The 15,751-nt window shown below is 35.7% G+C and overlaps 1 protein-coding gene across 1 annotated transcript in view; it reads right to left on the bottom strand.

Annotated features, from left to right (window-relative positions):
* Positions 1 to 15,751, bottom strand: part of SLC9C1 (solute carrier family 9 member C1) — a 116,448-nt gene that overhangs the window by 61,466 nt on the left and 39,231 nt on the right. The window contains exons 9-11 of the mRNA XM_007104009.2: positions 13,290 to 13,389; positions 9,153 to 9,296; positions 7,349 to 7,523 (exon numbers count right to left, since the gene is read on the bottom strand). Coding sequence (XP_007104071.2) covers positions 7,349 to 7,523; positions 9,153 to 9,296; positions 13,290 to 13,389 — 419 coding nt within the window. The remainder of the gene's footprint in view (positions 1 to 7,348; positions 7,524 to 9,152; positions 9,297 to 13,289; positions 13,390 to 15,751) is intronic.

Raw genomic sequence — 15,751 nt, 5'->3', positions numbered from 1 at the left:
GTGTATAGGACTGCAAGAGATTTCTGTGCATTAATTTTGTATCCTGCTACTTTACCAAATTCATTGATTAGCTCTAGCAGTTTTCTGGTAGCATTTTTGGGATTCTCTATGTATAGTATCATGTCATATGTAAACAGTGACAGCTTTACTTCTTCCTTTCTGATTTAGATTCCTTTTATTTCTTTTGCATCTCTGATTGCTGTGGCTAAAACTTCCAAAACTCTGTTGAATAATAGTGGTGAGAGTGGGAAACCTTGTCTTTTCCTGATCTTACTGGAAATGGTTTCAACTTTTCACCATTGAGAACGAAGGTGGCTATGGGTTTGTCATATATGGCCTTTATTATGTTGAGGCAAGTTCCCTCTATACCTACTTTCTGGAAGGTTTTTACCATAAATGGGTGATGAATTTTGTCAAAAGCTTTTTCTGCATCTATTGAGATGATCATCTGGTTTTAATTCTTCAATTTTTTATTATGGTGTATCACATTGATTGATTTGCATATATTGAAGTATCCTTGCATTCCTGAGGTAAACCCCACTTGATCATGGTGTATTATCCTTTTAATGTTCTATTGGATTCTGTTTGCTAGTATTTTGTTGAGGATTTTTGTATCTATGTTCATCAGTGATATCAGCCTTTAGTTTTCTTTCTTTGTGACATCTTTGTGTGGTTTGGTATCAGGGTGATGGTGGCCTCATAGAATGAGTTTGGGAGTGTTCCTTTCTCTGCTATATTTTGGAAGAATTTGAGAAGCATAGGTGTTAAGTCTTCTCTAAATGTTTGATAGAATTAGCCTGTGAAGCCATCTGGTCCTGGGCTTTTGTTTATTGGAAGATTTTTAATCACAGTCTCAATTTCAGTGCCTATGATTCGTCTGTTTATATTTTCTATTTCTTCCTGGTTCAGTCTTGGAAGGTTGTGGTTTTCTAAGAATTTTTCCATGTCTTCCAGGTTGTCAATTTTATTGGCATATAGTTGTGTGTAGTAATCTCTCATGATCCGTTGTATTTTTGCAGTGTCAGTTGTTACTTCTCCTTCCTCATTTCTAATTCTATTGATTTGAGTCTTCTCCCTTTTGTTCTTGATGAGTCTGGCTAATGGTTTATCCATTTTCTTTATCTACTCAAAGAACCAGCTTTTAGTTTTATTGATCTTTGCTATTGTTTCCTTCATTTCTTTTTCATTTATTTCTGATTGGATCTTTATGATTTCTCTCTTTCTGCTAAATTTGGGGTTTTTGTTCTTCTTTCTCTAACTGCTTTAGGTGTAAGTTTAGGTTGTTTTTTTGAGATGTTTCTTGTTTCTTGAGGTAGGATTGTATTGCTATAAACTTCCCTCTTAGAACTGCTCTTGCTGCATCCCATAGGTTTTGGATCATTGTGATTTTGTTTTCGTCTGTAGGTACTTTTTTATTTTGCTGCATCCCATAGGTTTTGGGTTGTCGTGTTTTCATTGTCATTTGTTTCTAGGTATTTTTTTATTTCCTCTTTGATTTCTTCAGTGATCTCTTGGTTATGTAGTAGCATATTGTTTAGCCTCCATGTGTTTGTAGTTTTTACAGATTTTTTCCTGTAATTCATATCTAGTCTCATAGTGATGTGGTCAGAAAAGATACTTGATATGATTTCAATTTTCTTAAATTTACCAAGGCTTTATTTGTCACCCAAGATATGATCTGTCTTGGAGAATATTCCATGAGCACTTGAGAAGAAAGTGTATTCTGTTGTTTTTGGATGGTATGTCCTGTAAACATCAATTAAGTCCATCTTGCTTAATCTATCATTTAAAGCTTGCATTTCCTTATTTATTTTCGTTTTGGATGATCTGTCCATTGGTGAAAGTGGGGTGTTAAAGTCCCCTACTATGATTGTGTTACTGTCAATTTCCCCTTTTATGGCTGTTAACATTTGCCTTATGTACTGAGGTTCTCCTATATTGGGTGCATAAATAATTACAGTTGTTATATCTTCTTGAATAGAACCCTTGATCATTATATAGTGTCCTTCTTTGTCTCTTGTAATAGTCTTTATTTTAAAGTCTATTTTGTCTTATACAAGAATTGCTACTCCAGCTTTCTTCTTATTTCCATTTGCTTGGAATATCTTTTTCTATCCCCTAACTTTCAGACTGTATGTGTTCCTAGGTCTGAAGTGGGTCTCTTGTAAACAGCATATATATGGGTCTTGTTTTTGTATCCATTCAGCCAGTCTATGTCTTTTGGTTGTAGCATTTATCCACTTACATTTAAGTTAATTATCAATGTGTATGTTGCTATTACAATTTTCTTAGTTGCTTTGGGTTTGTTATTGCAGGTTTTTCCCTTCTCTGTGTTTCTTGCCTAGAGAAGGTCCTTTATTATTTGTTGTAAAGCTGGTTTGGTGGTGCTGAATTCTCTTAGCTTTTGCTTGTCTGTAAAGGTTTTAATTTCTCTGTCAAATCTGAATGAGATCCTTGCTGGGTACAGTAATCTTGGTTGTAAATTTTTCCCTTTCATCACTTTAAATATGTCCTGCCAGTCTCTACAGGCTTGCAGAATTTCTGCTAAAAGATCTGCTGTTAACCTTATGGGGATTCCCTTGTGTGTTAATTGTTGCTTTTCTCTTGCTGCTTTTAATATTTTTTGTTTGTATTTAATTTTTGATAGTTTGATTAGTATGTGTTTTGGCATGTTTCTCCTTGGTTTTATCCTGTATGGGACTCTGCGTTTCCTGGAGTTGATTGACTATTTCCTTTCCCATTTTAGGGAAGTTTTCAACTATATTCTTTTCAAATATTTTCTCAGTCCCTTTCTTTTTCTCTTCTTCTGGGACCCCTATAATTCGAGTGTTGGTGCATTTAATGTAGTCCCAGAAGTCTCTGAGACTGTCCTCAATTCTTTTCATTGTTTTTTCTTTCTTCTGCTGTGTAGTAATTATTTCCACTATTTTATCTTCCAGATCACTTATCTGTTCTCTGCCTCAGTCATTCTGCTATTGATTCCTTCTAGAGAATTTGTAATTTCATTTATTGTGTTGTTCATCATTGTTCGTTTGCTCTTTAGTTCTTCTAGGTCCTTTTTAAATGTTTCTTGTATTTTCTCCATTCTATTTCCAATATTTTGGATCATCTTTACTATCATTACTTTGAATTCTTTTTCAGGTAGACTGCCTATTTCCTCTTCATTTGTTTGGTCTGGTGGGTTTTTACCTTGCTCCTTCATCTGCTGTGTATTTCTCTGTCTTCTCATTTTGCTTAACTTACTGTGTTTGGTGTCTCCTTCTTGAAGGCTGCAGGTTAGTAGTTCCCATTGTTTTTGGTGTCTGCCCTCAGTGGGTAAGATTGGTCCAGTGGGTTGTGTAGGCTTCCTGGTGGAGGGGACTGGTGCCTGTGTTCTGGTGGATGAGGCTGCATCTTGTCTTCCTGGTGGGCAGGACTGTGTCCGGTGGTGTGTTTTGGGGTGTCTGTGAACTTGTTATGATTTTAGGCAGCCTCTCTGCTAATGGGTGGGGTTGTGTTCCTGTCTTGTAAGCTGTTTGGCATGGGGTGTCCAGCACTGAAGCTGGCTGATCGTTGAGTGGAGCTGAGTCTTAGCATTGAGACGGACAACTCTGGGAGAGCTCTCGCCGATTGATATTATGCGGAGCTGAGAGTTCTCTGATGGACCAATGTCCTGAACTTGGCTCTCTCACTTCAGAGGCTCAGGGCTGACACCCAGCTGGAGCACCAAGACCCTGTCAGCCACACGGCTCTAGTCCTCCCCTTGGCACTCTGCGACATAATCAGGAGAAATCTCTGAATTCTTGGGTTGTTGCTGGACCAGGCCCCCAGTCCCTGCTGCGGGTGTCCCTGATGGTGTTCAAAGAAGAAAATGGTTCCTGATGGAGGAGACTGAGTGGAGGAGGCAGCTTCACCAGGCTGCTGCCAGATGGGCTGGTTCAGAAACAGAGTGTAGTGCCCTGAAGCTGCCCTTAAAGGCAAAAGTTTAAGGGACAGGCACAGTTTGTCTTCTGGAAGGAATTTTTGATACCTCCAAGCTCCCAGCAATAACTGCTTGACTTGAGGATAGTGGAAAGTCTTGTCGAATTGCTGTAGCCTTGACCTTGACAGACTTAGCATGGGAGCTCTCTGTGTCTGGGCCAGAAGCGCCCATGCTACCCCAGGCCCTTTGGGTCCCTTCCTTTGCGTGTGTAATTTTTTTTTTAAGTAACTGCCAAATTCTTTTCCAGAGTGACTGTACTATTTGATATTCCTACTAGTAATGTATGAGTGGCCCATGTTCTTTGCATCCTCACCATTTAGTTTCATCGCCATATTTCATTTTAGCCCTTCTAATAGAGAGATATCTTTTTGTGGTCTCAATTTGCATGTTCCCAGTGGCTAATGATGTCACCCATCTTTTTATGCTTATTTGTATCTGTATATCCTCTTCTATGGAATGCCTTTTCCTATATTCTGCCCATTGGACTGTTAAAAGTTTTTAATTTTGATGAAGTATAATTTCTTCTTTTTTTTTTCTTTTATGGATTATGCTTTTAGTGTCTTTGCCTTATGCTAAGTCCCAAAGATTTTATTCCAAGTTAAAAAAGAGTTTTTTAGTTTTACATTTTACATTTAATTCTGTGACCCACTATGAATTAATTTTTGTAAAAGATGTGAGACTTAGAGTCAATGTTCTTTTTTTTTTGCCTATGAATGTCCCATTCTTCAGCACCATTTGTAAGACATCCTCTATTGAATTGCTTTTGCACCTTTATCAAAAAATAGTTGGGGATGTTTGTGTGGATCTATTTCTGGGTTCTCTGTTCTGTTCCATGTGTGTCTCTCTCTCTGACAATACTATCTAATCTCCATGACTATAACTGTAATAATGCCTTAAAATTGGGTATAGTGATTTTTCTCATTTTTTCTTCTCTTTCAAAATTGTTTTCGTTATTTTAGTTCCTTTGCTTTTTATTTCTTGAATGATTGTATGTGGAATTGTATCTTTAATTTTCATTTCCTTGTATCAATTGCTAGTATATAGAAATACTTTATTTTTTTATACTTATCTTGTATCCTGAGACCATGTTGAACTCACTTATTAGTTCTAGTAGGGATTTTTTTTACTCTTCTTTTTGAAGACCCTTGGAATTTTCTATATAGATAATCATATTATCTGCAAATAAGGAGAGTTTATTTCTCCCTTTTCAATATTCGTGTGTTCTTTTTTCCTTTATTTTATTTTATTTTTTTGTCTTATGGAACAAGCTAGAACTTCCATCTTGATGTTTAATAAAAGAGTAAGAGTAGACATTCTTGGATTGTTCCCAATTATAGGGTGAAAATATCTTTCACTATTAATTATAATGCCACCTGTAAATTTTTTTGTAGCTGTTCTTTATCAACATTAGGAAATTCCCTTCTATTTCTATTTTTTGAGAGATTTTGTCATAAATGGATATTGATTTTTGTTAAGTGCTTTTTCTGTATCAGTTGATACAATTCTATAAAGTCAATTAGATCCTGTTGGTTGATGGTGTTGCTTAGTTCTTCCATATCCTTGCTGATTTTTTATCTAGTTCTACACTTTGTTGAACAAATTATAAAAAGGAGTGTTGGGCTTCCCTGGTGGCACAGTGGTTGCGCGTCCGCCTGCCGATGCAGGGGAACCGGGTTCGCGCCCCGGTCTGGGAGGATCCCACATGCCGCGGAGCGGCTGGGCCCGTGAGCCATGGCCAATGAGCCTGCGCCTCTGGAGCCTGTGCTCCGCAACGGGAGAGGCCACAACAGAAGGAGGCCCGCATACCACAAAAAGGAGTGTTAAAGTCTCCAAATATAGTTTGTCTATTTTTCCTCTTAGTTCTCAGTTTTCACTTCACATATTTTTATGTACTTGTTTGGAACATATTCAGTTCAGTCATTGAAACTGTGAGTAGTAGAGACAGGATTAAGTTAAAATTTTAAGCTTTCATTGTAGTGCCTCTTTGTGAGTATTAATAAATTAGCTGTAAGATTCAGCTAAATTAAATTAAGTAAGGAGTGCTACTTTCTTCTCAACTAGTTAACTACTACTGAGATATCTCTCAAATGATTTTATTTACCAAAGTTTTATTTGAAAGCAAGTCTACATGGCAACATCATCATCATCATCATAGCTCAGATTTGTTGTACATTTACTATATGCTAAACAATGTGTTAAGCATTTTATGTAGATTTTCAATTTATCATAATAACCCTTTGAGACAGTGGAGATAGTGAGATAGCCAGATAGACCTGGCTCATACAAGTTTGTGAGAGCTGATAATTAAATTTTCAGGAAGTTTATGAGCAGATTGATGTTCCTGTTGGTGCCAGTGATTACACAACAGAAACTGGCAAACACTACAACTTAGGGTCTCCCCCTCTCTGAGAAAGTTACTTGTTAAATATTTATTAGCAAACCATTGGTATTATTACTAAATCTGTTTTGGAGTGAGGAAACTGACACTTTGGGTGAGGTGGTGGGAATTAAATAACTTGTGGATGGCCACACAGTAAATAGCAACCAATTAAAAATTTCGGAACCAATATCCATGTGCAACGTTCACCATTATACTGGTCAGGATGTATGATGATGACGCTGATTTTTATTCAGGCAGGTGGAGATAGGTTAAAAAGAAGGAGGAGGTCATGTAATATTAGATACTTTGGTTTAGAAAGCAGTGTTTGAATATTTAGTTTTTTAATGTTTGGATTATACATAATAATGGCCTTTACACTGTTCCCTTTACTCTTGGAATTTATGTAAAAAAAAAAAAGCCACTATGGAACTATTAGATGTGTTGTGATGTCTGCATAGAAAATTTCTTAAAGAGCTCCTTGAAATTATCTTATTTTGAGATGAGGTAGAGGGAGAGTCATACTCATTATATTCTGTTAGGCAGAGTTTGGGGGTTCTATCTTAGAGATAACTTCTGTTAATAAACAAAATGTTTTGGTTCCTAGCATTACTAAATGTGGCCTCATAAAGTTACAGAAGGCAATAGAGCCAATTATAAGTAGGTTTCTGCTTTTCTTGAGTAGGTGTTAGAAGTAAATAAAAATAGAAACATTTATTAAGTGGATACTCTGTATCAGGTAATATTTTAAATGATTTATAAGTTTTAATTCCCTTAACTTGTACAATAAACCTATCTTTTAGGAGTGTGATGAAGGGATTTGGGAATCCTTAAGCTAGAATGGAGAAGAGGAAAGTTGCCAGTTGTTTTACCCCTCCCCAGTTTTACCATCATAGCTAAATCACTCCCACATTCCAAGTGGGGTTGACTGATCTCACTACAAAAGCATATTTCAGTACACAGAAACAGTTTTCATAAAATATTCTAATAAAAAACACATCTTTCTTTACCTGAGATTTCTCCCTCTCAGATCCAAGAGAATATTCAGAGTAGGCAAGCAGAAGAGCCATGTTTATATTAGGAGTCCCTTTCATTTCACTCCAGACCATAATGAATGCCCAGCGCCAGCTGAAACCATGACCAAGTCGAGACAAAAGAGGGCTCAATAATAGAAAGACCAGAAGTCTAAAAGACAAAACAGATTTTAAAAAGTTATTTTTGTCACAGAAATTTCTTTCCATCCCATTCTATGCTATTCCAATCTATACCCTGTGGAACTGCCAACTCTCAGACATATGAACCATCTTTCACACTCTGTTGGCATGGTACGAAAGGAAGGCAGAAGGGCATTCCATACCAAGAGAATGGTATTATTCTTTTTCTTTCTTTCTCTTAGGTAAGTAGTAGAGTAATTCCACATCACCTTTGAGTGGTGCTTCTCCAGGTGGAAAAGAAAGTGTTAGAGATATTTTGTAGATATATTCTATTCTAGATCTCAAAAACAAATAAAAGCAAATCTAATAAATACAAGAGAAAATAATGTCCTCTCTTTCTTTTTCTTTGTAGATTTTAATCTTACTGAATCTGCCCAGAATCAGTTAATTCATTTCTATTTCTTCTTTTAGTCACAGATCATTCTTATATTTTACACTAACTGTATCTGATAATTTGGGACTAATTTCCATTTACTTGGTACTGGCTGACTTGATGTTGAGTCCCAACTAATCTTCCTAGATGGAAGTAGAATGTTAACAATTTTGGTGATGGAGATTAAAGAATTGTTATGGTGGTTTTCCTCTTCTATGTCATCTCCTTTTCAGTTACATAAGCAGACTGCTGTCTGCCTTTTAACACTGGAAAGGGGGCTACAAAAATTATTTAGGCAAAAAAAGACATTTACAAGGAGGACTTCATATGATTTTTATATTTATTTATTTATTTATTAGACATGTGATCATTTAATTTATTAAAAATTTTTTTTTGAATCAAAGCTAGAAAAATGTTACCTAAAAGTAACATAACATAACATCGCATAACATAACATAACATGGCAGAATGCCAGAATCATCAGAATACCGAACAGAGCAGATATCAAATAATAGTGAATAATAATTTAGGAGGAAAGAAAGGTTATCTTTCTTTTTTAAAAATTTTTATTGGAGTAGAGTTGATTTACAATGCTGTATTAGTTTCAGGTTTATAGCAAAGTGAATCAGTTATACATATGCATACATCCACTCTTTTTTAGATTCTTTTCCCGTATAAGCCATTACAGAGCATTGAGTAGAGTTCCTTGTGCTATACAGTAGGTTCTTATTAGTTATCTATTTTATTCATAGTAGCAGGTATATATCAATCCCAGTCTCCCAATTTGTCCCTCCCTGATTTTTAAAAAGCTATGTCCAACTATACTTTATTAAGAGTAAGTTATTTGTTATATAATATTAAGCGAACAAAGCAATATAACATTTTTATTTATGATAGGTGTTTAACTTCATGAAACCTCATAGAATAAAAAACAATAAAAAACCCTGGAGGAAATATATGAAATGTTAGTAGTGGTTGCCCCTAGGTAGTAAGATTATGAGAAATTTTTTTCTTTTTTCTAATTTTCAAAAATTTTACAACACGCTTGCATTGCTTTGAAATGTAGTTAAAAATTGAATAAAACACTGGGTACTAATTTGCTGATGATTCCTTGGAAAGTTTGAGTGAATTTTTCATTCTAAGGAATGAAACATTTCTGTCATTTAAAGAATGTCTTCAGGCTTAGTCAATGTCTTATAAATAGAAAAATTCAAATGACTTTCTTACCTGAAAACAATAAGTGTTAAGCAGATATTTAATGAATAATATATATCAGAAAATGATATATATAAATATGTATGTGCAGGAATTAGAAGTCCAATGAAACTGAACACCATAAGAAAAGCAACAAATGATAGACAATTCCAGAATCTGCATTTTTAGAAAAAAATGTAAATATAGTTAATTAATCTAACATATTCAATGCAAGACTTATCTATGTAAGGCATTGTGCTAGGCATTATAAAGAAAATAAAGATGAATAAAGCATTCACCAACACTCAAGGGGCTTATAATTTAACTGGGGAGAAAGTAGCACTAAGGCAAGTAAACAAATACTTCTAAAGAAATTTTAACCAGCTTACACTGAATGTAAATTAGTGTCTTTCTATTTGGGTTGACTTTGAAAAACATGTTAGGTTGCAGCTATTTGACAGAACTCATTCAGTCACTATGGTTCAAGTAGCTGGAAAATACTGATTGTGAAGTCCTTGTATCATTAGGAGGATCTAAAATTGTTTATTTTAAAAGGAAATACTGAACTACTAGTCTGATTTACATAGTGATAGAATTAAGCCTTTGCCCAAAATCTAGCTAGCACTTAGAATATGTGAATGAATCTTTTATTCACATGAATGCCCTTTGTAGATTCTCCTTTTGTGATTTCTGAGTCTGTACTTATTCAAGTACTCCAGAGCCCAGGAAAACTCTGCATCATTCCCAAAGCTCATGTTCTCATCAGCTGCAGGCAAATCAGTTTGAAAAAGTACACTCAGACATGATTATTTGTCATTTTTGGGTGTTGGGACCATAGCTATTTCAAACTTCTTGTTATCTTGCTGTATATTTCATGTCTTTAATGTTGACATTATATGTATAGCAAAATAAATGGAAAAGATTAAAAAGGCACATGAATACCATTTTATGAGAGGAAAAAGAGCTTGGTTTTACCCATATGTTGCCAGACTCTGTTCCCTGAAACACAAATACCTAGGCATTACCAGAGAAAATTTCAATATGAAACACTGTGGAAAAATGCCTCCAAACATCAAAAATCTCAGTCTTGTTGAGATTCGCACAAAATGTAATCGAATCAATTAAGCGACATATAGTGAAGAGTTATCAAGACTCTTTCATATATGGTAGAAATTAACGGGAGAAATCTTATGAGGAGGAAACCAGATTCTGTAAGGAATCAATGCCCACCAAATTCAGAGTGGATATGAGCTGAATAACCAAGCTCCAAATCCATCTAATAGACGTGCGCATGTACGTGTGTGTGTGTGCATGTGTGCAATCAGTCAGGCACACAGAAAAAAGCTTCTGAATTTTTAAAAAAGTCTGTTTCCTTTATTTGGTGATCATGAGTTATCCTAACAAATCTAGACATTTTAGAGGAGCAAAGGGTCACAACCCTTTCTGTATATAAGTATCATCTGGGAAGAGTTTTTTAAAGTCAGACATCCCATGCTCTCGCCCTCATAGATTTTGATACTATAGATCTAGGCATCTGTGTCATTTTTTATCTCAATGTTGCACAGCCCTTAGCCTAGAGGAATGATAAGACCTTATGGCCTGGACATTTTAGGGACATCAATTTGCCAAGAATAAAAGATTATACAGGTTGGCACTTCCCTGGTGGCACAGTGGTTAAGAATCCACCTGCCAATGCAGAGGACATGGGTTCGATCCCTGGTCCGGAAAGATCCCACATGCTGCGGAGCAACTAAGCCCGGGTGCCACAACTGAGCCTGCGCTCTAGAGTCTGTGAGCCACAACTACTGAGCCCGTGTGCCACAACTACTGAAGCCCACGTGCCTAGAACCTGTGCTCAGCAACAAGAGAAGCCACTGCAATGAGAAGCCCTTGCATCGCAACGAAGAGTATCTCCCACTCGCGGCAACTAGAGAAAGACCGCACACGGCAACGAAGACCCAATGCAACCAAAAATAAATAAAATTAAAAAAATAAAAATAAACCAAGTAGTACTATATGACTTAAAAATAATTATATGGGTTGACAAGGAAGTATCTCTTATTTGCGGAATTTCTTTCTAACAAGGTGATGTATGAATAGAAACATGAAATAGAAGCATGAAATTGGCAGCTACTTATGCCAATATGTAAAGGAAGCACATTTCAAGAGCAGAAGCACAAGGACATAAGCCCAAACCGGAAGCCTGTTTGGTATATTTGAGGAATAACAAGTGTGGCTAGAGCAGGGTGGGTGAGGGTGAGAGTGGTAGAAATGAATCACAGAAGTAACAGGGGGACAAACATATCATCTGTTTGCCATTAAAACAACTTTGACTTGTAGCCAAATGAGAAGTTATTAGATGGTTTTAAACAAAAGAAATGATCTGGGTAAGAAGGAAGTGAGGTGGGTGAGGGTCAGAAAACATCATAGGTTCAATGCGTTATATTCTCAGTGTGACAACAGAATTGTTGGAATTGGGGTCCTAGGGGGTTAAGCTGAAAAGATGGGAGATGGTGCGCCTCCTCTCTTAGAGAGTAGCATGGACCTGCTGTAGACTCTTGTAGGATTTACTAGGATTTAGCATTAGTATCTTAGATTTCTACTGTCTTGGAGAGTAGGAGCTGGTACATATTATATTTTAGATAGTAAGATTCTTGAAGTTGAGATTATGAAGTTATTATTTGTATGAGCATAAAGTGGGTGGCTGAAGCAGGTGATAGATGTGCTCACAGGAGGAGAGGAAGTCTTGGAATTGAAAGGTGAGGGAATAGTAGGATCAACTGTGTGAATATTGATTGATGCCACTAAGGATGGTGATAGCATGATGTTGGAGAGAGTTGTAGTGAGACAGGGGCCAATATCTTCACAAAATGGAGAGTGTGACTCAGATTTCTAGAGATAACTACAACCAAGAGGGTGGCCTATGGTATAATCTGATAGCATGAGCTTCAAAACTGGGCTCCTCTGGGGAAGAATCAGAAAAATAATATAGAAATGACTGAGGTACAGAAAAATCACCCACCTCAACCCTAGGCTTATAGCACCAGGGATGCAGGTGAGAAAGACACTATAACCTTTAAGGAACACGAGGGAAATAATGTCTTCAGGGGAGATCCAGCTTTCAGTTACAGCGAGAATGAAGGGAGCCTTCAGAATCACTTCCCATAGATATAAATACATGCATAACATTTTAAATTCTTCCTACAATGGTGGTTCAATTAATACTGCCTAGCTGCTAGTACAACTGGCTTCCATTGTAATTGACGTGAAATTTTAGTGACATGCTGTCAAATCCTATAAAATCCTATACTTTTCAGCTTCTGACTTCTGAACTCATTTCATCTTCCATAATGTTCTCCCAAAAGCCAAAAAATCATTGATTATGTTCAGGGCCTCTGTTAACACATATTAATATGTTGCCATTGTGTGATTTAGGCCAAGTTCCCATCCCATGTATTGGAACATTACAGAAAGTACCCTTCTTCAAGACTGACACAGATTCCACTCACCCCCTCAGCTGGGTGCCCTTGAACAAGGCACAATTTGTACTCTTCTATTTTCTTTTTTAACACTGCCAATTGTATTTAAATGCCCCAGCTTAATCTTTTAATTGGCTTTGCATGGCCTCTCTTCACTTTCCTTAAAATATTGGTCTTCCATTCTAGTGGCAGTGCCAAACTGATCCATATTGGAGCCTGAGGCAAAAGGAACTGTTAGTAATATTGATCTTTCTTTTAAAATTTTGTATTTTCACCATGGGTTTTTTGCATTAATTTCAATTTTAAAATATTGCATTAAAATATTTAATTTGATTACTGAGTGTTTTGGCACCCTCTTAAATTTTGTGCCTGAGATGAAGGCCTCAGTTGCCGTACCTTAATCCTAGCCCCTGTCTAGGGGATTAGACTGAACATTACTGAGTAATATGGTCAGAGACTTAAGGGAATTAATGGTGAAATAGAGTCAACATGAACTCAAAGTGAGGTTACAAATTTTGCTTAAAGATAGAGGTTTAGAGGACACAGGCAATAGAGTTTTTAGAACGGGTTTTTAGTTAGCTAATTTTCAAGTCAGTATCTTATTTTGACCATGTAGACGTAGATGTAGTTACTATTACAATATTATAACTTCTAATGTACAAAACAAAGTGAAAATATGCTAGCCACTCACTCAAGAAGAAGTGCTTCAACTCCTGGTTTAAAACTTGTAGAATTTAAAAAAAGTCCCATAATGACGATGGTAAATATTCCAGACATTCCAACTAGCTTACCTATTTTTTTAAAGAAACAAATATAAAGTATTAATTTAACATCAACTGTGGCACAAATGTTTCCAGAAATAAAAACATCAGATATCTGATAGTAGAGACTTCATATAAAGAGGGTATCCCACTTGGTTTCAACTGGATAATATCACAAATTATTATCACCACCCATTGTCCTTCTTCCTCCTCAGATTCATACCCAACTGTGCAGAAAAGTCTGTAATGAACATCCTTGCACTGCTTTGGCTTCTGATCATTGGCAACAATGTGGAGCTCACAAATCTCTTCATGTGCCCTAGTGAGGCTAGAGCACCCTCCACAGGTCTAATTTTTTTAGAGGGGCTCTGGATGAATTAAATAGAAGTGAGCTGATGAGCTCTCTATGGACTAGCCCACTTCACATACTTCTTCTTAGAAGACAGCAGGAGATAGAAATGGTTTGATCTTGTGACAAGACTAAGGGAGTGGAGCCAATAGAAACCCAATATGGATCTACTTCCCCAGTTTAATTTTGGTTTGGTGAATTTACTGTCAGGGACTGAAAAGTGTACAAAACTGTAGAATATTCTTAAACATTCTCTTAGCTTTCATGGGCTAGAGGGAAAAATAATTTTGAAAGTAGCTTATGAAAGTGATATATTATCACTGTGAAAAATTCAAATAATATGGTACAGTATAGAGATTATATTTTTTAGAAAAAGGGAATACCCATAATTCCACTGCCAGGGCTTCAGGTATAGTTTTAAAGAAAATTTTGATTGAAATTTCTATTGAAGAGAGGACTATATTTGCCTAGAAAAAATCATAAGATAAGCTACTTGAAAGTACAGAATGAGACACCCAGAAGACAACTCCAAGCATTAAAGGCTGCTTGCTGAATTTCTATACTGGAGACAAGTGGTAAAAATTAAGCAGGAAACATGGAAAAGTGAGGAGATAGGGGTAGCTGTTAGATCTCATAGAGTTGTGAACTACAAAACGTAATTTTCCTTGTGAGCTCCCCTTGTCCCCATCTTCACTAGAGTTTACTAAGAAGAAAAAAATTGCTATATATTTATGAGGAGGCAGCAGAGATTATGAGGAAGAAAATTCCTGAAATTTTCAGAAATTATGAGGAGATATCTTTGGGTTTTCATAGACTGTAGAATTGGAAGCTTAAGATAATTGGATCAAGATCTTAGAGAGAAGTGGAGTACCCTGTGAACACTCACAGAGGCTTGCTTTTAACATACATATACACAGTCACGCCTTAAGAAAAACTACAGAGGGATTATACAGCAATACAGTTCTGTAATGGGCTTATTTTTTTCTCTCTTAATGTTTAACCGACATTGTTCTAGTTAACAAGTACAAATTAAAATTTTTGTTTTAATATTGAAGAATACTGTGGATATGCCACTTTGATCATTATTGCCATGTTTATCAAATTGTCATACATGGATCTGTTTAGTGCCCCTTCTGTTTCTTTGGTTTAGTTTGTATTCCCCTGTTAATAGTAGTTGTATTTTAATTACTATAGGCTTATTAAATGTTTAATACTTACCTAATTGTAAAATTCTTCACTTTAAAAAAATTGTCATGCATAGTCTCACAGTTTATGTTTCCAGATGAATTTTTAAAATTATTCTGTAAAATTTCACCTCCCTCTAAAATTCTATCATTATTTGATTCAGATTGTGATAATCTTAATTTGATGAAATGAACAACATTATCACACTATTGAGTCTTCCCTTCTAGAGATGGAAAATTACAAGTTTTATATTCTTTATTTTAGTTCTGGCTAGGAATGATACCTAAGCCAGAAACGAACATTTTACTTAGTCATTTTTGAATCGTGAAAGAAGAGGAAACCTTGGATGTACGTGCTTTGAGGAGATCAAATCCTGGACTACTCTTTATAACTTGTTAAGTAATGGTAAAATTTGGAAAATATTTATGATGACTACCTTGGAGATATTAATATAAACAATAAGCTAGGTCAGGGTAAAAGTTCTTTTACATTAGATTTATATTTACTCATTATCTGTTTTCATGAAATTCTGTCCTAGGATTTTTTTTGCTAAAATGTTTATTGAGACATCTTGACTCTAAAAATTTAAAATAATTTTCTTGGAGATAGGGTAGGGGATTATGAGATACAAATTATCATGTATAAAATAAATAAGCAACAAGGATCTACTGTACAGTGCATGGAAATATAGCCATTATTTTGTAATAACTTCGAATGGAGTATAATCTGTAAAAATACTGAATCACTATGTTGTATGCCTGAAACAAATATAATATTGTAAATCAACGATAATTCAATTTTTAAAATTAAATAAATAGATAAAATTATTTCCTTGAGCGTAACTCTTAATCTTGAGGC

This window comes from Physeter macrocephalus, chromosome 1 (assembly GCF_002837175.3).
Source record: "Physeter macrocephalus isolate SW-GA chromosome 1, ASM283717v5, whole genome shotgun sequence".
In the NCBI taxonomy this organism is placed as follows: domain Eukaryota; kingdom Metazoa; phylum Chordata; class Mammalia; order Artiodactyla; family Physeteridae; genus Physeter; species Physeter macrocephalus.
The sequence above is the reverse complement of the archived record's forward strand: the minus strand, read 5'-3'. Positions and strand labels throughout refer to the sequence as shown.